The sequence below is a fragment of the Cucurbita maxima genome, unplaced genomic scaffold, assembly GCF_002738345.1.
Source record: "Cucurbita maxima cultivar Rimu unplaced genomic scaffold, Cmax_1.0 Cma_Scf00001, whole genome shotgun sequence".
Classification (NCBI taxonomy): Eukaryota; Viridiplantae; Streptophyta; class Magnoliopsida; order Cucurbitales; family Cucurbitaceae; genus Cucurbita; species Cucurbita maxima.
In genome coordinates this window covers 7,026,898-7,050,531 of record NW_019272017.1, presented here as the reverse complement: position 1 = coordinate 7,050,531, position 23,634 = coordinate 7,026,898, and the positions used below count along the sequence as shown (strand labels likewise).

General features: G+C 33.3%; 4 protein-coding genes and 1 pseudogene across 7 annotated transcripts; 2 read left to right on the top strand and 3 right to left on the bottom strand.

Moving 5' to 3' along the window:
* Window positions 1-374: 374 nt before the first annotated feature.
* Window positions 375-1,154, bottom strand: LOC111468406 (probable acetyltransferase NATA1-like). Its single transcript, XM_023113655.1, has one exon. The coding sequence runs from the start codon at window positions 1,087-1,089 to the stop codon at window positions 451-453; it is 639 nt and encodes a 212-aa protein (XP_022969423.1). The 5' UTR covers window positions 1,090-1,154; the 3' UTR covers window positions 375-450.
* Window positions 1,155-1,842: 688 nt separating this feature from the next.
* LOC111468086 lies at window positions 1,843-5,677 on the top strand (annotated as a pseudogene).
* Window positions 5,678-5,907: 230 nt separating this feature from the next.
* Window positions 5,908-8,886, bottom strand: LOC111468648. Of its 4 annotated transcripts, none has more exons than XM_023113944.1 (6): window positions 8,729-8,862; window positions 8,393-8,484; window positions 7,783-8,150; window positions 6,791-7,003; window positions 6,200-6,326; window positions 5,908-6,110 (listed from the first exon to the last, which is right to left on the bottom strand). In XM_023113944.1, the coding sequence occupies exons 4-6, from the start codon at window positions 6,982-6,984 to the stop codon at window positions 6,036-6,038; spliced, it is 396 nt and encodes a 131-aa protein (XP_022969712.1). In that variant the 5' UTR covers window positions 6,985-7,003; window positions 7,783-8,150; window positions 8,393-8,484; window positions 8,729-8,862; the 3' UTR covers window positions 5,908-6,035. The 4 variants fall into 4 exon arrangements, with proteins under 4 accessions (XP_022969712.1, XP_022969772.1, XP_022969842.1 ...); XM_023114004.1 differs by having other exon boundaries at window positions 7,783-8,087; XM_023114074.1 differs by lacking the exon at window positions 7,783-8,150.
* Window positions 8,887-9,507: 621 nt separating this feature from the next.
* LOC111477802 (BTB/POZ domain-containing protein At5g03250-like) lies at window positions 9,508-11,536 on the bottom strand. The gene is made up of 2 exons (XM_023121702.1): window positions 10,324-11,536; window positions 9,508-10,207 (listed from the first exon to the last, which is right to left on the bottom strand). The coding sequence occupies exons 1-2, from the start codon at window positions 11,461-11,463 to the stop codon at window positions 9,665-9,667; spliced, it is 1,683 nt and encodes a 560-aa protein (XP_022977470.1). The 5' UTR covers window positions 11,464-11,536; the 3' UTR covers window positions 9,508-9,664.
* A 9,015-nt stretch (window positions 11,537-20,551) lies between these two features.
* LOC111477810 (GATA transcription factor 8-like) lies at window positions 20,552-23,500 on the top strand. Its single transcript, XM_023121714.1, has 4 exons — window positions 20,552-20,746; window positions 21,084-21,140; window positions 21,243-21,492; window positions 22,337-23,500. Exons 3-4 carry the CDS (start codon window positions 21,256-21,258, stop codon window positions 23,150-23,152), a joined length of 1,053 nt encoding a protein of 350 aa, XP_022977482.1. The 5' UTR covers window positions 20,552-20,746; window positions 21,084-21,140; window positions 21,243-21,255; the 3' UTR covers window positions 23,153-23,500.
* The last annotated feature ends 134 nt before the right edge of the window (window positions 23,501-23,634 follow it).

Sequence of the window (23,634 nt, the reverse complement as noted above, 5' to 3'; positions counted from 1 at the left end):
AAAAAATATATATATATATATATATATATATATATATATATATATATATATATATATATATATATATATATATATATATGTTTTTCTTAATTTAAAAATGTTTTAAAATATTTAGTTTTTTTATGGAAAAAAACATTATTTTTAGAGTACAATAATTATTATTTTGAATAAACTAAAAATATAGTGTAGGTGCCTTAAGTTTATTATTATTTTTTCGACTATAATTCTAAAATTTAATGATGTTTCACGTAATTTTAGTAATTTTAATAGTGTAAAATGTCGAAAATAATATATATATTTTTTATTATTTTTTCAATAAATTTATTGAGAAATGTCCATAAAATTTATTTAGAAACAAACTTTAAGCTTCAAAATTTTAAAAGAAGCTTTTAAAAGTTTGGATAAGACATGATAATTTAAATAAATAAAAACAGTAAAAATTACTCTGTTTCAGTTATCATTTTCATGAAGCTGAAGAGCATCGCCGGCGAGTCTACAAATTCTCCACTCCGGCAAGATTTGGGCACCCATGTCTTCGTAAAAGCGAGTGGCATTCACGTTCCGATTAAGCACTAACCAGAACACTTCACAGTAATTCATTTTCACCGCCTGCTTCGCCACCGCCGACAGCAACATTTTTCCGAACCCCTTCCTCCGGTAACACTTCCGCACGAAAATAGCCTCCAGAAACAAACCTGGCCTCCCCGTATACGCCGGAAAATTGGGGAAAAACAGAGCAAATCCAGCAACGACAACGTTTTCATCTTCTGATTTGAAAATTTCCCGATCTGGATCGTCCATCGGATGGTCGGAATTGAGAATGCGAACGACGGGGATGTAATTAGGGTTAGAGTTATGAGGAGAGTTTTCGGGGAAGGGTTTAGGGGAAACTTCTAGAATGAAAATGGTGAAGGATTGGAACGGCGGAGAGGTGAAGAGATTGGCGGAGAGATCAGACTCGGTGGTAGAGCAGACATGAGAGAGATTTTCGAAGACGGCCATTTGGTGGATGAGCTTGTGAACGTGAGGGACGTCGGAGGGAGAGGCGAGGCGGATTCGGGAGAAGAGAGGAGAGCCGGGGGCATCCATTATAGCTGATCGGTCCGATTGAAGTTAAATCCTCAAGGTTGGCTATGGATGCGGAACATGCTCACCAAACATCTTTTTATTGTGCAAGAGGCAATTAAAAGTTTTAATTTTATTTTTTATAAATAATAAATAAATCTTTCTTAAATGCTAAATATACTAAATGAATTATTTTTGTTAGACTCTCCAAAATAGTATGATGTTGTCCACTTTTAACATAAGCTCTGGTGACTTTGCCACTTTTAGCATAAACTCTGGTGACTTTGCTTTGTGTTTGGCCTCATACCAATAGAAAGTGTATTCTTAGATTATAAACCCATGACAATTCCCTATATTAACTAATGTGGGACACTTTCATCTAACAATTTTAACTAAGATTTGGAAGAATTTTATCTTAAACCAAAATTGGGATTTATGAAATTAATTGGGATATATTCCAATTTCATAAAGTTTGTATTAAATTTATTTAGAAAGTATTAAATAAATATGGAAAAACATTCTTTCTAATTTTATTTAATAGAAAGTTACTATTAGGGGTTATTTTATATTTATTTGATTCCTATAGTTTTAAATTAGTGTGAAAAATGATTATGAAGTATTCTAATACGAAAATTTAATGGTTTTAAAATAAATTAATTATTATTTTGGTTTAGAAGTATTAATTATTATTTTTTTCTCTTAAAAAAATAATTATAAAAATAAAAGAGAGGCAATGAAAATGTTTAGCGGGAATTTTAGGTTGAGTTGGTGGGCGAACCTCCATTTTCAAATTTGGCTTGTTCTCCATTCCGAGTTTACCATGTCAGTCTTCAATTTCCCTCCCCAAAGTCCATTTGATTTTTAACGGATTTTGGTTTCACTGATTTTCTTTTTCTCACCTAATCCTTCAGCTTTCAACTCCTTCTTCTTCTTTCTTGATCAATCTGATTCTATCTCGAATTCAATCTCTCTCCTCACCGGAATGGGATTTTTCGGCACCGTCTTCGGAATTCTCGGGTTCGGAATCGGTCTTTCTCTCGGACTATTGGTCGGATTCTTCATCTTCGTCTACTCTGAGACTAAAGATGTTAAGGTAAGTTCCGTTCTAGTTTACCGTTCTTGCTTGATCTTACTGTGATTGATTGATTTCGTGGTTCTTCCTTGATCTTGGTTGATTGATTTATCTATCTGTTGCACTGGTGAAATCGGTCTGTTTCTCTTGTTTTGTTCTTAATTATTTTTCTCCATTTCGAAATTGTTTAGTCTCAGTACTGAGAAACGACTTCTGTTCCCTGAAAAAGTGTGAGTAATTTTCATTGTATTTGTCTTCCTCGAACGAAATGTCTTTTAACTCAATAAACGTTAAAATCAAATATTCGATATTTTAACATTCATTTGAATGCCTGTTCAATCGAATCTCTGCGTTCTTCTCGAGATAAGATAATCGTGTTTTGAAGTTTAAGTACTCTCAACTGCAGGAACCAGTTACGAGGCCTCTATGTGAGTTGGACACAACTTCTTTGCAAGATCTAATGCCTGAAATTCCACTGTGGGTGAAAACTCCTGATTATGATCGAGTTCGTATTGCTCTTTGGTTGCTTTTAATTTTAATCAAAGTTCTGATCCATTAACTTTTCTGAACTCCATATTTTACTGATCAAGATTGTAAAATTGATGCAGGTGGATTGGTTAAACAAGTTTTTATTGGCCATGTGGCCTTACCTTGATAAGGTGACCTCGCGTTTTGCACTTCTCTCTTCTTCGTGAGTCAACTTGGATGTAAAATATATTTAGTTTACAGGCAATTTGTGGTAGTATAAGAGCCATTGCCAAACCTGTATTTTCAGAATACATAGGGAAGTTTCAGATCGAAGTTATTGAGCTTGAGCAGCTAAGCCTTGGAACTCTTCCTCCAAAGTTTCATGGTTAGTCTTAGAAGCTTCAAAATGGTTTTAAAAGAAACTGCAGATGAGTCATCTTATGATCTCCTCGTGCAATTTTCGGATCAAAATTAATTTTCCATGAGATTTTGTGGTTTATTTTTCTTTGCTACTTTTCAGGTCTAAAAGTGTATGAAACAAATGAGAATAAACTGCTAATGGAACCAGCAATCAGATGGGCTGGCAATCCCAACATAGTGATGGTGGTGAATATCTTGTCTCTCCGGATCAAAGTTCAGGTCAGCAGCCTAATGACAAACTAAAAGATGAATATCTGTAAAAATATCTTATAAGTGGAGATTTTTTCATCTAATATTCACTATGCGTCTTTCTAGAAAGTGGATCTCCAGATATTTGCAACGCCACGGTTGGCTTTGAAGCCTCTTGTGCCTACTTTTCCTTGTTTTGCAACTATTGGAGCATCTTTAATAGAGAAAGTAAGTGCAAATGCGACTGGAAATATATCTACCATTTTTCTTGATGCTTCTATCTATGATATTATCTGCAGTTTCATCGCTTAGCGAATAATTCTTCCTTTACTCTTTCGCTGGATATTTATAGCCACAAATAGACTTTGGATTGAAGATAATGGGAGGAGACATCATGTCTATACCTGGCTTTTATCGATTTATTCAGGTGCTTCACTGGTAATTCTTACAGTTCTAGTGTGATTTGTAGAGACTGAACTGCTAGTTTAATTCGGAATGAGCCAACTCTTGGATTTTGGTCAGGAGAAAATTAAGAGACAAGTTTCAAGCCTCTACCTCTGGCCTCGGATTCTTGAAATTCCTGTTCTTGATCCTTCGATGTAAGATGATAAATGAATTACTTCATGTACATGACCAATCTTGTTGTGAAGAAAGTTGATTGTCTCTGTTTGTATAGATTGGCCACAAGAAAGCCTGTAGGCATATTGCATGTGAAGGTTGTACGTGCATCAAATCTCTTGAAGATGGATATTTTGGGAACATCTGATCCTTATGTGAAACTTATGGTGAGTGGTGGGGGGTTACCTGCCAAGAAAACAAGTATCAAAATGAGGAACTTGAATCCTGTGTGGAATGAGAAGTTCAAGCTTATTGTGAATGATCCCAAGTCTCAAGTTCTTCAGCTACAAGTCTATGACTGGGACAAGGTACTTCCTGCCACTTTTCCAGGATGAAATACCAATAAATATCCTCGACGTTTTATTTATTTATTTATTTTTACTACTTCGATATTATTATCTAGTTAATTATTCGTTGTCGTTATTAGAATTAGTCATTAATATTCTTTTTCTTTTTTAGAATGTATTTGAAAAATGCATTATAAGAATTAAGATAATAGAGTACTAGTTCAACATTTTGTCATTGCAAACTAAACCGATCTTGTACGAAGAAAATTTATCTCCGTGGAATCGCTTCCACCAATTAGGAAACTAAAGTTTAGGAAATATTATTTTTCCACAAAACCCTTAGGCGTGTTATTAAGGATATATAACTATAACTTCTACTAATTGTGACAGGTTGGTGGCCATGATAGATTGAGAATGCAATTAGTTCCTCTGAAGCTGCTTACACTCTATGATATCGAGGAACTCGTGCTTGATTTGCTCGAGAACACAATATCAATGACCACCAGAATAACAAATTTAGAGGAAAACTTGTAGTCAAAGCTCATGTTTACTCCTTTCAGAGAAGAAAGCATGAAATATCTTGAAAACTCAATCAGTGAGGTGAAGAGTGAAGGCAGAAGCAACGGTCAGCCGGAGAATCAGATATCGGATGGAGCAGGTGTATTATCTGTGACGGTCCAGGGAGCTTAAGATATCGAAGGGGAGAAGCACAATAATCCTTACGCTGTTATACACTTCAGAGGAGAGAGGAAGAAAACGAAGGTGATCTTTCAATTTTATGATATCTATCGATTGTTCTTCGATCTATCTGTTGTTGATTTTCTTCTATTTGATTTTGTTTTTGTAGATGATCAAGAAAACTCGCGACCCCTCATGGAATGAAGAATTCCCATTTATGCTAGAGGAACCTCCCATTCGAGAAAAGATCCATATTGAAGTTATGAGCAAACGGAATGTCTTAAGTTTTCTGCAAAAGGTATTGTCCCAAATAGACTCCTGGCACGAAGTTAAACTAAAAAATGACACCTTTTCAAGTACTAAGAACCAAAAAAAACACAAGCCACAGTTATATTTTGGCTTTCATTTCTAAAAATATTTCAAAGTGTCATTAAAAAAAAGTATATTTAAAACTCATAATTGGTCAATTCGGGATGAATTATTTTAGAGACCATCATAAGTTAATTCATTTTTATGAAGTTTGACTGGATCGTTGAGCTTAAATATGATCAAGAATAACCCATTATTGAAATTAATACAGGAATCATTGGGACACGTGGAAATCAATCTCGACGATGTTGTAAACAACGGGAGGACAAATGAGAAGTACAATCTGATCAACTCAAAGAACGGAAAGATTCACGTAGAAATGATATAGACAATGGCTTAAGAATTGAGTGATACAAATTTGTATGTACAGAGTGTGACGTCTGGCGCTTATAGAATCATTTATCAGCAAAGAAAAAAATAAAATAAATTTTGAAATAAAATAAAATTTGTAACTCATCTTTCCAATCAATTATAATTCAAGAAATTGCAAAATGGCTTGTTTGTTAAAAGGGGAAAAAAAAATCTTGTAATTGTTGGTTAATATATATATATAGATATCAAGTGCATCTTTATTGCCTATAGCTCAATTTAGTTTACTAATTTTAAATTTGTGCCTATTTTACTCTAATAACACTTTAAACTTTTAATAGGTCATCTAATATACTACAAAATTCAATTTTACTGATCTAAGAGGTCACAGCAATATGGAGAGAAAAAATAAGCATAAAAAGTTTCAAAAGGTTGAAACAAAACTCAAAAAGGGAACATTCTGCTCATTTGATTTATCGGCATAATCTTCAAAAGGAATTACAAGTGAGGAAACAAAATACCTTAACAGGTGTTGTGTGCAACTTTTGGAGGGCTAAATTTCAGGATGTTCGATCAGTGGGCTTTGGAATTCTCTTGTATTCATAGTTGTTGATGTCTACCTTCTCTTGTAAAGCCTGAACACATCAATAACACAATCAGGCGCTGTATATGATGGTGAAACTGAACATCATAACAAATGAGTTGCAATGAATAAGAGTAATACCCTCAGTTCTTCTTCTAACGATATATTTTTCGGCTTATACGCGTCAATGGGTCCCGTTCTTGATAGGGCTTTTCTCATCTCAGTGATCTCCCATTCTTGATCATCTTTCACCTTTGCAATATCTTTACTGAACTACAATGCAAATTCGACACGTTTTTAAAAAGAATATCAAGTGGAAAATGATAATCTACATATATAAAGCAAACATGGAAGCATTACAACAAATATGATCTTGATAATATTTATACTGTTGCTGTGCAGATAGCTAATTAACAGTCTACTCCAAATAGAACTTTCCAAGATATGAAATAGAGCACCAGGGAAGGTATTAATGTATAGGAAAACGTTGTGAAAGGTAAGCCAGACAGTAGTGAATATTAAGTTGAAACGACTGCACACAGAATTTTCATTCTCGAAGCATTTTCGCATCGGTTCTCAAATCTCAATTCCATGGACTCGATGACCACTTCCAAGGCAAAGTCCAGAATCTTTGCTATGTATTTTAAAACAGGAAAATTTAAGTGATCTCCTAAAGAAGGCAACACCACCACTTTGAATCATAAACTTCAAACAGTACCAGCAACCACTAACCTTCCTTGCAAGAGATGACCAAGACCAACTGCCCCAAGCACAGTGAGAGAGATCATTGGAAGTCCATATCTGATAAATGGGTGTCTTCTACCCCATCTTCTAAACATGGATGGAGATGACCGAGCTGCATTGTTGGCAGAGACACTCTTCTTTTGTTCTGTAGACTGACCCACTCCTGCCTCAGTGCTGGTCATGGTGCGAAATGTTTAAAACCTGAATTGAATGAACGTAAGAAAAATGCTAATGGTTGCAATATTCAAGTGCTAGAGAATAGAAGGTATTTCCAAACAAGACAAAATTTTACTTGTTATTTGTATGACTTAACATCTACTTCTAGCGTAACGTATATTATGTCTGTCGTTCAATATTTATATTATACTGATACATCGAGTCCAATCGAACTTTGCATATGAATTTATGATGTTTGATGTAGGAATGTAATATTTAAAATGTATGCAGAGATTCAAAATGATCCCAAGGAAAATGTTACTCTAAATTAATTCCTCCATCATTTTTTGTATCGAAAGGGCCAAGACAGAGGCAAGGGTTTTGCGACCTTCTTCTAACCCAAACAAGGATGTCAACGGAGAAGAAACAGCCCTCTAATATGAAGGAATGAAGTGGTGGAAGACTTCAAGCATCAAATAACAACGAACAAATGTGAGTGGGGATTACCTAGATTTCAACTAGTGGTATACAGTCTAGTAGTGAGGATTGAGAACTGAAATTGGTAAAAAAAAAATTGAACTCTAGTTTGCTCTAAACACAATACAATTGGCAGCAACAAATAAACAAAGCAAGAGATAAGAACACCAAGATATATACGTGGTTCAACCTTTTTGGCCTACATCCATTTTAAGAAGAAGCTTATGAGATTTTAATTAAGATCATCAAGCACCAAATACAGAGTTAGTTATGATGGGATCAATAAACCCAATGGACTGTAACCCTTCTGAGCCATTCAAACCTCCTTGAGAAGAAATCGATTATACCTCAAAACTTGACTGATTTGAGCTCCAATCAAATACCCCCTGTGAAATCTCAAAGAAAAACAGCCACCCACGTCAATTTAGTCACTGTACCGTGACCACACCGCCTGTGCAAACTGACCATGACCCACACACAATCTCCACCGCTGCTGAACAGAGAGCCATGAATGCTGCTCTAGCCTATGAAATTGAGACCCACACCTGCATTTCAGCCTCCTACACCAAGACGCACAGCCCTATATTTTTCTCCTTCAAATTTTGGCATAAGTGTGTTTTTCCCACAGCTGCATTTCTCTCCCTATCACAGGCTGCGTAAGACGAGAGGATGAATGTTTAAGACTTAAAACGCCCCACCTTGACCTTAAGATAACCTGGCATATTAAACAAAATCCAATGCAATCCTTAAGTTTTTTAGGGGCAAGGTAGATGAGCAATTCCCAAGCTGGAGCAGCCATGAGAAAACCCCTAACTTATGGAATAATGGTTAATTTTGACACTCGACGCATATCCTCATCAGCTACCACAACAAAGACCAAAAGCTTGTAACTATGCCCCATTTCAACTAAGAATTTTTCCTACGCTTAAACCCAAACAATCTCAGCAAAACACTTACCCAAGCCCTAAGATCGTTATGGATCAACATCTCCTCTTTCAGCCAGCTCCAGTTGCCAAAATTATTCTTTCTTCTTCTCCAGCCTTCGGTTCCTAAAGTAAATTCGCTCCATCTTTAGTATATATATAACTCGAATGACCAAATTCCATCCTTTGTTTGAGCCCCAACCGTACGAGGTAAGTCCGAAACAATAACATAACACATACACAGAAAACAAGATAAAAGCACAATTTCAAACACCAAGCAAAATTTCGCCCGAGAATGCAAGATTATGCCTCTGAAACAAAACGGAAAAGCAAAAACGAAGCACTACAGAATAAGAGAGAATATCTTTACCATGCTACGCCAAACTGACCTCCTTGACGAACAACAAGAAAGAGATGGAACTAGAAAAGAATCGCCCGATCGGAAAATCTAATTCAAACGCAGAGAGAGAGAGAGAGAGAGAGAGAGAGGGAGAGAGACAGAAGATAAATGTTAGAAAGGGGGAAGCATCTCGGACCTCGGTGCTGACTCCACTTCGTATCGGGCCGAAACAAAATACAGCTTGGAACTAATTTGGGCCTTGGCCCAATAAGCCCAGATTAGATCTATTGGACTCAACTTTAATTGGGTTTCTATAGCCCTGGATAAAGCCCAATAAGCCCAGGTTAGAAATTTACTATTCCATCAACTCGGGCTATTTAAATAATGTCTTAATTTAATTATTATTTTTAATTAACTTTAAATTTAAATTAATCGTTAATTCAAAGAGGTGATAATAATTAAATATTTAAAAATACGAGTCTATCAACTTTTTTGCCCATTTTAATAATTTATTTTATTTTTATTTTGTCAACATAAACCTAATAACTACATAAAACAATATAATATTTTAATTAAATCCACAAAAATACATTTTAATTAGACCTATAAAAAATACATTTTAATTAGACCCATAAAAACACATTTATTTAATAAATTTCATGATCATTTGTAAATAAAGTAAATAATAAATAAATAAATAAATAACTGAAATGGTTCTTTACTATTAACTTTTCATCTATTAATTTGCTATAAATTAATTGGAAAATGATGAATCTATGATGGAATAAGATGGGAATTACAATTTTTTTCCCAAAAATCTCAATAGAGTCTCCATGAATGTGGGAGGGCTTTTCGAAACATTTTGTGATCTTCAAGAATAAAGGTTAGTGAATTAGAGTTTAGATTTCGCTATCAAATACAGCATTACAACCATAAACACACACAACACAAAGCTATATCAACTCGTCATGATGTTCTTTGTTGTTCGTTCATAAGCGGAGACGTCGACGACATTTCGCGATCTGGTTTCGAGTTTATGAGGAGCTTGGATGGTTTCTGTTCAGAATTTTTGAACTTTATTCTTAAACCCAACTTCTTCAAGATCATGTTCCATCCACCCTTTGTCTTCACCAGCTTGTCCAGCTCCTCCTTCATGCTCAAGCACTCTTTCTCCAGCTCCGACACCCGCTCTTTCATGTTGTTGTCAATACCAAAAGCGCGGTTCTCAGTCGTGCAGGCATTGTCATATGGTGCTGCATTGTTTGTACCACCAAGTGCAGCCATGTTCCCACTGATGTTATGTGAATTCTCAATATTGTCCGAGAGAAATAACCAACTGGCTACCGACGTTCGGAGTCGAAGTTGTTCGAAGAAAAGTACTTGGACGACGACACGAAGCGGTAGTCTTTCGTTTTGGGCTGCATGGGTGCTGGCTTCCAATGAAAGCTTCTGGCAGTTCATAAGCCTACAGATTTGTTCTCTTTCAGAGTCTGTTAGCCAGTGATGAGCCTGACACAATGTACAAACAAACAAAGCAACATTAGAAGTCAAAAGCAAACCAGAAGCAAATCTTATAGAACATCTTACTAAAGCTCTTAAACTTGAATCTTTCTTGTACAAGATACCTTGAGGTAAATATCGATAGCGCGGTAAATCCCATCGTCGAGTGGCCTAGCGAAATCAGGAATAGCTGCAGCTAGTGACTGAAACTTCGGTAACTTGAGATTAACATCTGGTGCAACTTCAGCAAGATATCCATCAATGAGATTAGCCACCATTGTTAATGGAGCAACTGAATTGGACCCCATCAATTGCCCATCCTCAACTCTAGTCAAAATGCAATCGTTTCCATTTCGATCAACTAGCATAAAGTGATCAAGAATTCGCTGAATACAGTCGATATCATACAACGTCTCGACCGAGTACCCCATGTTTGGTATCAGAAGATCTTCAATAGCTGCTTGTTCTAACTGTGCCCCAATGCGTTTTTCGAGATTCTCCTGACACAAGAAGCTAGCATGTAAAATCGTGGAGGTTCTCAGAAGCCTAATCAGGAACTTTGTTGGTGTCACACCCTTTTGATGGGGAAGTAATTCGACTATCTCTTCAAGAAGTCCCCTTTGATCGACTTCCGACGAAGCCGAAACATTCAATACCAGTGCGCTAAACGTTCGATCATCGTTGCTTGCTTGCCTTCCCAACAAGGGAAGGTGCCTTCTAGCATAATGAATGAGAGAGCCAGCAATGATATCAGCCTTCATGCCTCTTGATCCAACTTCCAAAATCAGTCTTTTATAAAGAGGCAATCTAAGGAACGACACATCTTCAAACCACCAATCTTCCTGAACTTTCCGTGATCTCGACGATACATGAATTCCGTTCCAAAACTCTGTACCTTCAGAGCTTTGCATCGATTCAGGTCCCGAAACAGGCCAGCTAAACAAACTTGGATCAGAACAAGCTTTCATTGCCAAAGAATTTATACATCTTGACACAATATGAAGCTCCTCAGCATAACACAAAATCCCTTCACATGTTTCAAGAGCTTTAATCGAATCTGTCCAGTTTCCAAAGACTTCATTCAAGAAATTCTCGCATTGCATTATAAGATTTCCATTTCCAAAATCCTCGGTCATTCGAAGATACTCCGCTGCGCACCTCAGCTCGACTACATTGAGTGCAGTGAGCTCAAGTTTAACACCATAACAAAACTTAGCTACAAGTAAGAAGGCTTTGGCTCCACCAGGAATGTCATGAAGTTTCATAACACATTTTCTATCATCCTCTCCACAAAATTCCCCAATAAGTTGTTCTAATACTCCACTTCTGGAGAGCAGAGGAAACTGAAGCAAATACAAGTAGTAGGAATCTATACCTTAAATTTTCAATAACCTCAAATGTCCTAAAAAACTAGTAAGCGTTCATACAAAATCGAAACCTAGTAAGCTTTCGTAGTCAGATAAACCGATGAAGGTGAAGATTATAATATCAAATTTCTCACCTTATGTAGATGAAATGAGGAGTTTCCAACTTCAACAATGATATCACTTGCAAGTCCAGATGAACAAACCCTAAATCAGAGGGAGTTCATTTACAACGAGAATCAAAATGTCTAAATAATGAGAACTTATTAAGAACACATATCATCGACTCTAGAACAATAAGATTATATCAAGAATTTCAGATGAAATCAACTAAATCCACGAACGAAAACCAGCAACACTCATTTCGATCGAAACAGAGAAAAGAACAACGAACAGTAATTATTATCCATAAGAATGAAAAAAGAATTCGTAAACGAAGAAGAAACAGACCAGGAATCGCCATCGCGGTGAAACACTTCCGATTTAGATCCAAGCTTCAGAGATGCCATGGAAGAAGAGTATCTTCTCAAGCTCGACTCTCCAATGTCATAGGCATAGAGATTCACAGCGACGATTAGAGGATGAAATGGAAAGAAATGAAGGAAGAGTTGTTGTAATTTTTGAAATGGATTGGATGTTTTGAGGCTGTGGGTGAAGAAGAGCGATGGTCCCGAGTCCAAAGGAGGAACCTAGGAGAAAATTCAGTTGCTGCAGTTACACGAAAAAGGCAGTGTTTGGCAATTTGCAGTTATTTGTTTTTCATTTCACGTTGGGATTTGGGGAGCACTTACACACTTACTTACAACGTTCAACGTAATAATACGTTTCGAGAATTAATATCAATATCAAATATGAAATTGGCATATTAGTCTACGCCCACTTTTGTATGCATGGAGATCATAACATTGGACCCCATTTCCATAAAAAGGTGACAAATTTTGTTGTTTTCAATGAATATGTTTTTTTTTTAATTGAATTATACTCGCATGATATCACAGGTACATTGGTAAACCCTCAAATATCGAACAAATAACTTTAAATGAAAAAAGATTCAAACCGCCAAAACTCTAAAGGAGTCGAATCTCGATTAAGGAGAGCCGTTGGATGATGAAAGTCCCATATCCCCTAATTTAGGAAATGGTCATAAGTTTATAATTAATCAATACTCTCTTCATTCGTATGAGACCTTCTTCTCGGAAGCCCAAAGAGAAGTCATGAGAGCAAATATCATACCATGGTGGAGAGTCGTGTTCATCTAACATGGTATTTAATATTGCTAAAATATATTTAATATTAAAACGAAATTTCACGTTTTTTAAACTTTTAATTTTATATCCGAGTAGGTATTTAAACTTTCGTCTAATTTATTTTTAAACTTTTAAACATTTTAAAATAATGGTTAATGACACATTTTCCTAAAAAAAAAAAAAAAAAAAAAAATTAAATAGATGAATTGTGATATAAAATAACAAAAAATGTTTAAAATTTTCAATATATTAAATCTAAAATTGAAAATTATGAACTTTGTTACGGGTGGTTTCATGGCCAAGCCCAACAGGCCCAACAGGCCCAAATAATCTAAGGATTAGAAAGCCCGATCAAAATGGAGTTAATCGAGAGCAATGAAAACGAAGTGGGTCCCACATTTTTTATTAACACTCTCTTTTATCTTCAAATCAAATTTCCTGCAAAGGTTGTTGGGCTTCATATTTAGAAGCCCATTTAGCCCAAAATTGGTACCCGACCCGGCCCATATTCAAATGATATTGAAATGTGTTAAATTATTATATATTATATTTAATGATTTTGAGGTAGGAGAATTGAAGCACCATACAACCAAATTAGAGGCTTTAAAGTGAATGAAACCTTATTCATTTCATTAAATATAAACATATTATGTCAACTACTTCAATTTCAAGTTTTAATTTGGGTCTGCTCCTTCCCTTTTACCTACCCATATGTTTTCTCAATTAAAACCACAGATTTAAGTTATTGGGTCGTAATGTAATCAACTTATATTACTTATTGCAGAGGTTCCAAACTTGATTCTCACCTACGCTTATAAAATCCAAATCTTTTGATTGCTACGTTACACTCATCAAAGAATTCATTGCTTCGTGTTATTGTTTCAATCGGTGTAAATAATTTGATATTAAAATTATCAAAAATAAAATAATTAAAATTACCAAATTAATTTGATTTTAATTTTTTTTTTTTTTTTGGAGCCTATACAATTTTAGCCATTTTAAATTGAAAAAAATAAAAAATAAAATCGAGTCTAATAACAATAATAATAAGTTGAAAATTTTTGTTGTTTCAAGGCCTAGTTATCGGCAGATATTATGGTAGTCTACCTCAATGTCACAATATTTTTGTTAATACATATATTATTCTCCTCAATAACTCCACCTCCAATACATCTCATCCACGTGGCAACCTCCAATTTAGTTGACTTTTGACTCCAAATAACAATACCACTTCCAATTATCACTTCCTACTTTCACCTTCCCCAATTGGCATTACAAAATTTTGGCTTCATTTTCCTAAACCAAATTTTCAACCATTTACTTGTTCATATATATTTTGTTTGGACCACTCGGTTTATGTTTAAATTAATTAACATCAAAATATCTTAACTTTGAAGTTCTAATCATTACGTAATGTTGTAATTCTCTATAAATTTGACTGACTAACACATAATAACATCATTTTCCAACCGTTACCATTTATTAAATCTTTGACTAACACGGAATAAAAAAAAAAATCCTTTTTTATCTTAAAAATTAAATATTTGTAATAAAAAAAAGTGATAATTGGCAAATACACCCAAATATATATATATATATATATATATATATATATATATATCCCTTTTTTTTTTCAAAGGAAAACTCCTCCAATTTGCGTATTTGAATTGGGCAATGGACAAAAAAGTAAATGTGAAATTGACAATTTCTTTTTTTGAAAATTGGATTTTTTAATTATAAAAAAAAAAAAAAAAACAATAATGGAATGTGACGGCAAAGCAGTTGTGGGGATGTGGAGTCCCATGTTGTAATCCACCGACGGCGTTTGTGACTCTCACGCATGAACTTTTTGTCCAAAGATGGTAACCGGCTGTAACAGGTACCCAAACCGGTCAACTTTCTTGTGTTACCTTGTATACCCGGTAAATTCGTCGGTGGTCTTAACGTTGTATCGGCTGTCGGTACCGACAGTTCGATCTGTTTCTTTCACAACCTGTTTCCCGTTTTCTTTTGTAAATTTTAAAATCTTTTATGGGAAAAAGATTTTTAAAATGACATTATTTGGAAAATTATTTATTGGGATCTTATAAGAATCAATCCCCTTTTCAAATGTCTAACAACAAAAAATTATTAAACTAAATGGCGTGACAAATAACAAATATATATTCATATAATTTAGATTTGCAAACATTTAATATGTGTGAGATATTTATGTCCATAAATACTTTATTTATTTAGCCAGTATTTAATAAATATTCCATTTTAATTTTTATATCTATTTTGAATCTAAAATTAAAAAATTTCTTTATACTAATTTTTAATATGTAGATTCATTAGATATAATATTAAAAAAAATTAAAATTCATTTATTAAATAGACTCGGTCTAGAGAGTTATAAACTACTTTTTAAAAATTACAAATCTTATAGACATAAATTAAAAATCCCGAGACTTTTTTTTATGTGAGAATCATCAACAGAAAAAAATGTATCGGCGATTATGATTCGTGTCCTTGGAAGATCTAAGCCTAAATTTGGCTTTAATTGAATTGTAGGGTTCACATTAATTTTTGTCCGTTCAAAATAAAAGTATATATGAAAAAAAAAATTAATTATTTGAAGAAAATAAAAGGTTATATAATGAAATATGTGATTAATTAGCGAAGTTAATGTGTTGAAGGGACATTTAAAAGCTAAAAAGATGAAATGTTACATATAAAATGTACGAGATTCCTTGATTGAGAAAGATATTTTCTTTAGAGAAATAAAGTATGTCTTTCTAAATAATTATTGCTTTTTATTTAAGAATCCTATTTTAAGAAAATAAATAAATCAATTATATTTTATAATTTTTTTTTAAAATGTAAACTAGACTTATAAGAATGAAATTATATTTATCGTCCCTATTTCTATCCATCTGGGCTCTCATCACTTTTTATTATTTTTTTAAAAAAATTAGCTATTATTATATTTTTTAAAAAAAAATATATATATATAAAAGACAGTTATTCATAGAAACTCGATTCCTACAAATTTCTTGTAATGTGACAGTGAAGGGAGAGGCAATTCAATCCTCAGCCTATTTACCCAGTGTTTGAGTTCAATCTGTCGAATTAATAAGGAGTCTTTGTTTACTCTGCCGACATTCTTGTTTCCGCTTCGTCCACCACTGCTCGCGCGGGTGCTTCCCTCTAAGGCGGAACGAATTTCTACTGTGATCCTCGTAAAACTAAAATGATAAATATCGTGGAAGTGGCATTATAACAAGACAAAGAAATGGGAACCGAGAACACTTCATGTCCTTGTCAAATTTCGTAAATGTCTCTACTCATTAAAATCTGAATTTTTATGAAAAATCTATATAAGACTATTGTAATTTAATTTTTTTTTTATCTTTAAAAATACAAATTATTCAAATTAAATTCACATTTTTAATTGGAAATCGTAATAATGTTTTAAAAAAATACAAAAACATAAAGGTAAATGCATTAGAAAACTCTTTTATATATTTAAATATCTAAAATTTGTAATTACGTACTTGCATTTGTTCTTTAATAGAACGATTGTACGGTAATTGACCACAACTATTTTGGTCCTTCTGATCATGGATCAAGCATCGTGTTTGTCCAGCTCTTAACATGTGGCTATCACTTATTGGTCTTCATTTTAGAAACAATTTGAGTATTAAAATATCCTATTAGAACCATTCAAATTAAAATCGAGATTAGTAAATAATTGAAATAGATCTAAATCTTGAAATTAAAGGCGGTATGAATTTATTCATCATATTTATGTATTTTTTTAGTTTAATTATGGTTTGAAATAATTATAATATATGTTAAAAATTAAATAAATATCGAGTTAAAAAATTATCATATTTTAGAAAGTTTTGATTTTGACCTATAAAAGTGATAAAATTAAAACACTAAATTAAATATCGATTTTTATTAATAATTTGAAACTATTTTCACTTGATTTAATTTAAAATCAACTTAATATTACCTAAAATTATATTAATCTGAAAAAAAGAAAATTAAACAGAGTAGGAGTAGCTCAAATTTAATCTGCTGCAGGGGATAAAAACCCAGCGTCGGGGAGCTGAAGGGATGGCGCTGATTCTGTGCGCGGGCTCCTCGATGAGCTCAGTCAATCGGCCAATCAAGCTGATCAAACTGCGGTTCCAGCGGATCAGAAGGAAAAGGAACGTGGGAGGTGGGTCCCATTTGGAACAGACGTGGCTTCTTACATGCCTGCACGACTTGCCACGTGATCACTCACAAGTACTTTGCTGTAAATTGCCACGTAAGTGAGTACTATTGTCGCGGAGTTACGTTAATACCCCCACGATTATTGTAACGGATAATTTTGTAATTTTTGTACAAAACAAGAGTTACGTAGTCAATTGAACTAAAATAAATAAATAATATTAATAATACATCGTCGTTTCATTTCTCTCTCATGGAACTCACGTGCTCATGTGCGTGACCACCACGGCGCCATCGGAGGAATTCAAGCCGACAATCGGCGCGTGATTACACGTTCCTACTCGCCCAAAAATTACTAAAATTTCAAGTGACACCTCAACCACATGCAAGATCCACTTAAATACAATTTTTAATCATATTTTTTTTATCGATTAGTTTTTATATTTTAAAATATTTATTTTAGACTCTAAATTATGAAAATATAAGTTTTAAATTTTTTAAAAAATACAAATACTAAAATGACTAAAGTATCCTTTACTCCTTTGATTTTAAACTTTATTTTTCTTTTTTTATTTTAAAAAATATTATAATATAAATATAATTTGTTAAAGAGAAACTATTGATATAAAAAAAAAAAAAAAAAAAAATCCTCTTTTAACACGACAAAAAAATCTTGTCATTCTTATTAAGAAATCATAAGAACGAAACATCCCTTACTATTCGATTTTTCGTTATTTAATAGTCGAGTTTTGAAAAATTAATTAAGGGGATTTGCCCTAAATCAAGGCTATATATGGCCTAATAATTAATATGGAATATAAGAATAGGGAGGGCACAAAAGCATGTGCTTGTGGCTGTATTTTGCTGCCGACACTTAGAAAATATATATGATGCAATTTAATTGTTGTTACATTTATGAACATATTGTAGTCCGATTTCCTGACAATGAGAGGAAAATCAAAGTGATTGGTATCGTTCATTGTTTTTTGCTCAACGAAAATCTCTTAATTTCTTTCTTTATATTATATATTAATTATAAATCATAAATGTATAGCGATATAGGACCCACATGCTCGATACACATATATATATATATAACGATTAAAACATATCTCGATTGGTTAAAGCACTGGAAAAAATATTTTTTTAGATCCTATGTTTCAAAATGTTACATTTTATCTTAGAGTTTCGAGTTTTTTTTTTTTTTGTCACTCGGTTTTGGAATGTTTTGCCCTTAACTTTTGAATTTTGTTTTCATTTTATCATTTAGTTGCATTAATTACAATTCTACCCCTTTGATGACACTAAAGACTCTAGTTCCAAGTGTATATGTCTATAAATTAAATGATTTATAATTAGTTTTTTTATGCTTAAAAAAAAAAAAAAGCTTGAATCAAAGTTGGTGCTAGCATTTCAAAATTCTATATGCTAATTTAAATAACTCTCAACCCTCGAGCTATTATGATTTGAGTAAAAATTAAAATTTAGTAAAAAAATAGATCAAAATAAATAAGACTCTACCTTAAAATTGAGTAAATTAACTATTTATTAAATTATCCTGTGACGATATAGATTTAAAATATATATTATATTGAAGAAATCGTTCACTTTTCATAATATTTGTTCGAAAAAGTGGTATGCATTCTAACAACATTGTATCGACAACGTCAAAAAAGAATTAAAAAAATAAAAGAAAGAAAGTTTGAAGAACCCTAAGCACCAAAATCAGAGATATTATTTCAAAGAACAATTTCTTTTATAAAGAATGGATTCAAAGAGTGCATCCCAAGTCAAGTATGAGAGAGAAAAAGAAAGTGAAGAAATTAAAACAAAGGTTTCTTAGAGGTTACAAAATTTATGGGGTAAGAGAGAGAGTGATATAGAAGGAATAATTATTGATGGTTGATGAAATAAAAAAATAAAAAAATAAAAAAATAAAAAAGTATTTATTAAGTCATGAGAGAGAGAGAGAGAAAAGCCCATCATTTCCAAGAGGCCCAAATAAATTTTTTTAAATAAAATAAAATAAAATAAATTTTTGGTTGTGCTGTCAATTTTATTAACCTTCCCCAATTATATTAAAAAATAATAAAATTATTAATATGGTAATAAAAATCTCATCAAACTCATTTTTCTTATTTGTCCAAATTAACTTTTTTTCCCATTTCTAAACAAACAAAACCCTTTTCCTTTGTTTTCAAAATCAACCAAAAAGCGTTTGATGATTGAGTGCCAACAAGAAAACACTATCTTATTTAATATTTTTTTAAATTAGAAATTTAAATTTTATATTTTTACGTTAATTAATTCAACTACTAGTACATTAGAGATTCGAATCAACGACTACTATACTTCCAATAATCTGTCGATTTTAATATTAAAAATGTATTTTGATTGCATTACTTTTTTTTAATCAATTCTAGGTAAATATAATTATAAATAATATACCTTCAAATAAAATTATCTAAATATACTCAATGTTTATTTGTCTAATTTTATTTTTATGTATAAAGTAAATATAAAGTTATATAATAATAGGCTGGAATAATAATTGGAAAAATAGTAATAATTAAACTAATAAAAAAGAAATCTTAGCTTTAAGCGTACTATAGGTAATGTGATGTACGAACCATTAAAAACATGTCACATGATTATAAATTAATAAAATAAAATATTGAAACAACCATGCACCGACATTTCAAATTTTAACTGATTTACATTAAAAAACAATAATTATTTATAAAGTGAGTTAATTAATTAATTAATTAATTAACTTTTTTTTAGTATTATGTTTTATCGAATTTTAATTGTATTTTAAATAAAATTATTTGCAACAAAATTCTATATTTTTTATTTTTTGTAATTTAAAATTTATTTTTATTTGATTAGTATTTTAAATCCTCGAGTTTGTTGATATGTATTTGTTAAATGAGTTGGGGTTTTTTTTTTTAAATTATATTCGACCCTGAATTAGAAACTAAATTTAAAGACGGATTAAAAATTAAACTTGTATATAGTACAACGAACATGTCACCTTCAAATACCAAATAAAAAAATAAGAACAAAATTTAAAGAGTAAAAGTAGGATACTTTGCCTTTTATAAATTTCAAACTTTCTAAACTTGTTCTAACACAAGTTTCTTAAAGTATGATACCTTATAAATGAATCTCTAGACTTTGCATTTTTTCGAGTTGAAAATGGTGAATCTATGCTCGAAGTACCCTTTATTCTCTTCCCATCAGTAAGAAAATAGTTAAAAATCGCATTTGATAATTATTTATTTTGAACTATTATAAAACAAATTAGTAGAAAACAAATATAACTTAATACACATTTATGAATTTGAATGTTCTAAAAAGTATTCAAAACTCAGCTAACTTAACTGGACTATGTTCAAATTGATGATAGCGGTGTAGGGATGAAATGGAGTGGGACCCAACGAGTAATTAGAGGAGAGAGAAAGTGAAGACTTCAACATCAAGACAGAGAAGAGAAAGGGGAGGAAGAAGAGGAGGAGGAGGGTGTGTGAGCTAAAGGATAAAACGGGAAAGGACAGCTAGCAATGAAGGAGGAGCCTCACCTACCGTCACACCCACATCTCTTCCCTTTCATTTCATTTCATTTCCCTTTCCTTTTTAGCTTCTCTTTCATCCATACATAAACTCAACCCCATTTCTCCTCTCTCTCTCTCTCTCTAATGGCTTCCATCTCAACCTGTTAGCCCTGTTTTCAGGTGGGTTTTCCTCCATTTTTAATACCTCGTTCTAAGTTCTTGAGCTTCTCGGCATTGAAATTTGCCTCTTTTTTCAAGGCTTTATGAGCAAACTTTAATGAAAAATACGCGTTTTCTTGAGATAGCTTGGAATGTGGAGAAAATTCAGAAGAACAGCAGTTTTAAATTCTTGTGTTTTTTTTTTTTNTTCTTGTTTTTTTTTTTTTTTTTTTGGGTGTTTTCCCAAATTTTCAACCGATAAAAGTAATTACAGTAACCCCAATTTTGTTTATACTTTCTAACGCCATTATAAATCCAAACAGAACTCTCTTCTTCAACCCCTTTGTTTCTTTTGCAGGTTCTTTAGCCTCAGATTTCGCCCATTTTCCCTTCTCTCTTGCTTCAAAAATTCAAGGTTTGTTCTCGATTCTTTTCTTTAAAGAATTTGGAGTTTGGTTTAATACACAGCCCTTCATCAGCTTCTTACATTTCTTTGTTTCTTTCTGTGTAAGGACAGAAAAATCGGCAGAATGATCGGAAATAGCTTAGTCGACGAGATAGATTGCGGCAGTTTCTTCGACCATATCGACGACCTCCTTGATTTTCCGGTGGAGGATGTCGACGTTGGCTTGCCGCCGATGAATCGTGGCGACTCGGCTAACTCATTCCCAACCATTTGGCCGACTCACTCCGAGTCACTACCTGGTTCTGTCTCGGTCTTCTCCGCTAATGACAACGCCGATTTGTCGGCCCAGCTCTCTGTTCCGGTTAGCGTTTCATTTTTATTTACCCGCGGGTGTTTTTATCATTCCTCTCTTGAACCGGCCCCCGAGTCGACCCAATAAAAAATTATTTTAAATTCAATATTTTATGTATAGAATTTTAATTAAAAGAATTAACATTCTTTTAATCTGTTATGAATTGGAATAATTGCAACATTTTTTCCAAAAATAATTCAAATAAAATTGACAAGGGGGCGTCTTTTTTTTTTTTTTTTTTTTTTTTTTTTTTTTTTTTTTTTTTTTTTTTTTTTTTTTTTTTTTTTTTTTTTTGAAGACCGGGTTAAATTAGGTTAATTTTGACATTGTTTTAGATGATGTCGTCATAGGATATAATTAAGTGTAAGAAATCGACAAAATTATGTTTTAATTGATTGGGCTGTCCACCTGGCAGGCCACGTGGGGGGCATGTTATGGTGGTGCCTTGTCATTTTACCCTTGATTGTAGGAAATTTTTTTTAGCAATTTTATTATAAAATAAAATAATACATTCATTAAATGACGTGTCAAATTATTAATTGATATTAAATTTTCTTGTTCGATTGTAGCGCCAATACACATTGAAATTCATTTAAATTTGATTTTTCTATTATTTCAAATTTCAAATCCAGCACAGTAGAGGGTATTTTGGTCATTTCACAGAGTCTTCTTGGGATCTGTCCCTTATAATATTAGGAATGATAAGTTATGGAGAATATTTTAATAAAATTAACACAATTTCTACCCATTACCATAATAAAATAATTAAAAATAATTTATCTAAAAATTATTATTTTTAAATGGCGAAAAATAATAAAATATTATTACAATTAATTATTTGTTTTAATTACAGTATGAAGATATTGTTCAACTGGAGTGGCTATCAAATTTTGTGGAGGATTCATTCCGTGGGGGAAGCCTTACAATGAATAAAGAAGAGCCCAAGGACTTGACTTATAACCAATTCCAAACCTCTAGCCCAGTTTCTGTGCTTGAAAGCAGTAGCTCTTGCTCTAGTGACAAGAGCCTGCAGTCTCGCAGCAGCCCCGAACAGACCGTCGCCACCCCGGGTCAGCAGCGTGGCCGTGCTCGTAGCAAGAGGCCTCGCCCTGCAACCTTCAGTCCCCGGCCCCCAATTCAGCTCATTTCCCCTGCCTCATCCGTCACTGAAACAGCCACTCCTGATCAACCATTGCAGCTTGCCCCAAAAGCCCTGTCTGATGCCGATAACTTCGCCGAGTCCCAGCCTTTGATCAAAATGCCGAAGCACGGCGGTGCATCGGGAATACAGAATACCAAAAACAAGAAAATCAAATTGTCCTTTTCGCTCGCTCCATTGGACGCAGCGACCGGGAACCAAAGCTCGCCATCATCAGTAAGAAAATGTATGCATTGTGAGATAACCAAGACACCACAATGGAGAGCAGGACCAATGGGACCAAAAACTCTTTGTAACGCTTGCGGTGTTCGGTATAAGTCCGGTAGACTCTTCCCTGAATATCGACCAGCAGCAAGTCCAACTTTCATCCCATCCCTGCACTCGAATTCCCATAAGAAGGTGCTCGAAATGAGAAACAAGGTTGACGAGAGTACAAATGCAATCACCCTAAGCATGCAACCCGAGCTCATTCCGAACACGAATAGCGCAATTTCAATGGATTATATGTGAGAAGAAGAAGGAAACGTCGAATCCGGGGATTCGACGATCTAGTGCTGCTGGGCTGTGTGGTTCTTTCATGTTTAGGGTTGATACTTTTGTTTATTTTAGGTGGTTGGTTGTCTTTGTGTACAGAGGGAACGCTTAGGAACTCATTAGATGACAAAGTAGAGAAAGAGGAGAAACAAAAGTTTTTAAGTTTAGGTTTCAGTCTAGTAGTGTTTGTTTAGTTTGTCTTATGCTGTCTCTCTTCTTTCTATTTTGCATTCTTTTCCAATTTCTTGGTAATTCTTTTTGCAGTTCATTTGTAGTCAGATTTCTGAGCTTTTTAAGTAATGAAATTTCAGGTCATTTTGCCTCTTTTCCGCCCTAACGTTCACTATTCGAGAAGCATTCAATAGGGTCGGGCTCTAATAAGTCTTTGAATTTTAAAATGTTCGAACGGGTCTTCTTTAACTTTCATTGCTTTCAAGAGACCCGTAAAGCAATTTTGA

Coding starts and splice junctions, on each gene's coding strand:
- LOC111468406 (XM_023113655.1), bottom strand. CDS start 1,089: ATGGATGCCCCCGGCTCTCCTCTCTTCTCCCGAATCCGCCTCGCCTCT.
- LOC111468648 (XM_023113936.1), bottom strand. CDS start 6,984: ATGACCAGCACTGAGGCAGGAGTGGGTCAGTCTACAGAACAAAAGAAG. Junction 6,327..6,790: donor GGTCATCTCTTGCAAGGAAG/GTTAGTGGTTGC, acceptor ATTGTAGTTCAG/TAAAGATATTGCAAAGGTGA. Junction 6,111..6,199: donor CGTTAGAAGAAGAACTGAGG/GTATTACTCTTA, acceptor TGATGTGTTCAG/GCTTTACAAGAGAAGGTAGA.
- LOC111477802 (XM_023121702.1), bottom strand. CDS start 11,463: ATGAAACTTCATGACATTCCTGGTGGAGCCAAAGCCTTCTTACTTGTA. Junction 10,208..10,323: donor CTATCGATATTTACCTCAAG/GTATCTTGTACA, acceptor ACATTGTGTCAG/GCTCATCACTGGCTAACAGA.
- LOC111477810 (XM_023121714.1), top strand. CDS start 21,256: ATGATCGGAAATAGCTTAGTCGACGAGATAGATTGCGGCAGTTTCTTC. Junction 21,493..22,336: donor CGGCCCAGCTCTCTGTTCCG/GTTAGCGTTTCA, acceptor TTTTAATTACAG/TATGAAGATATTGTTCAACT.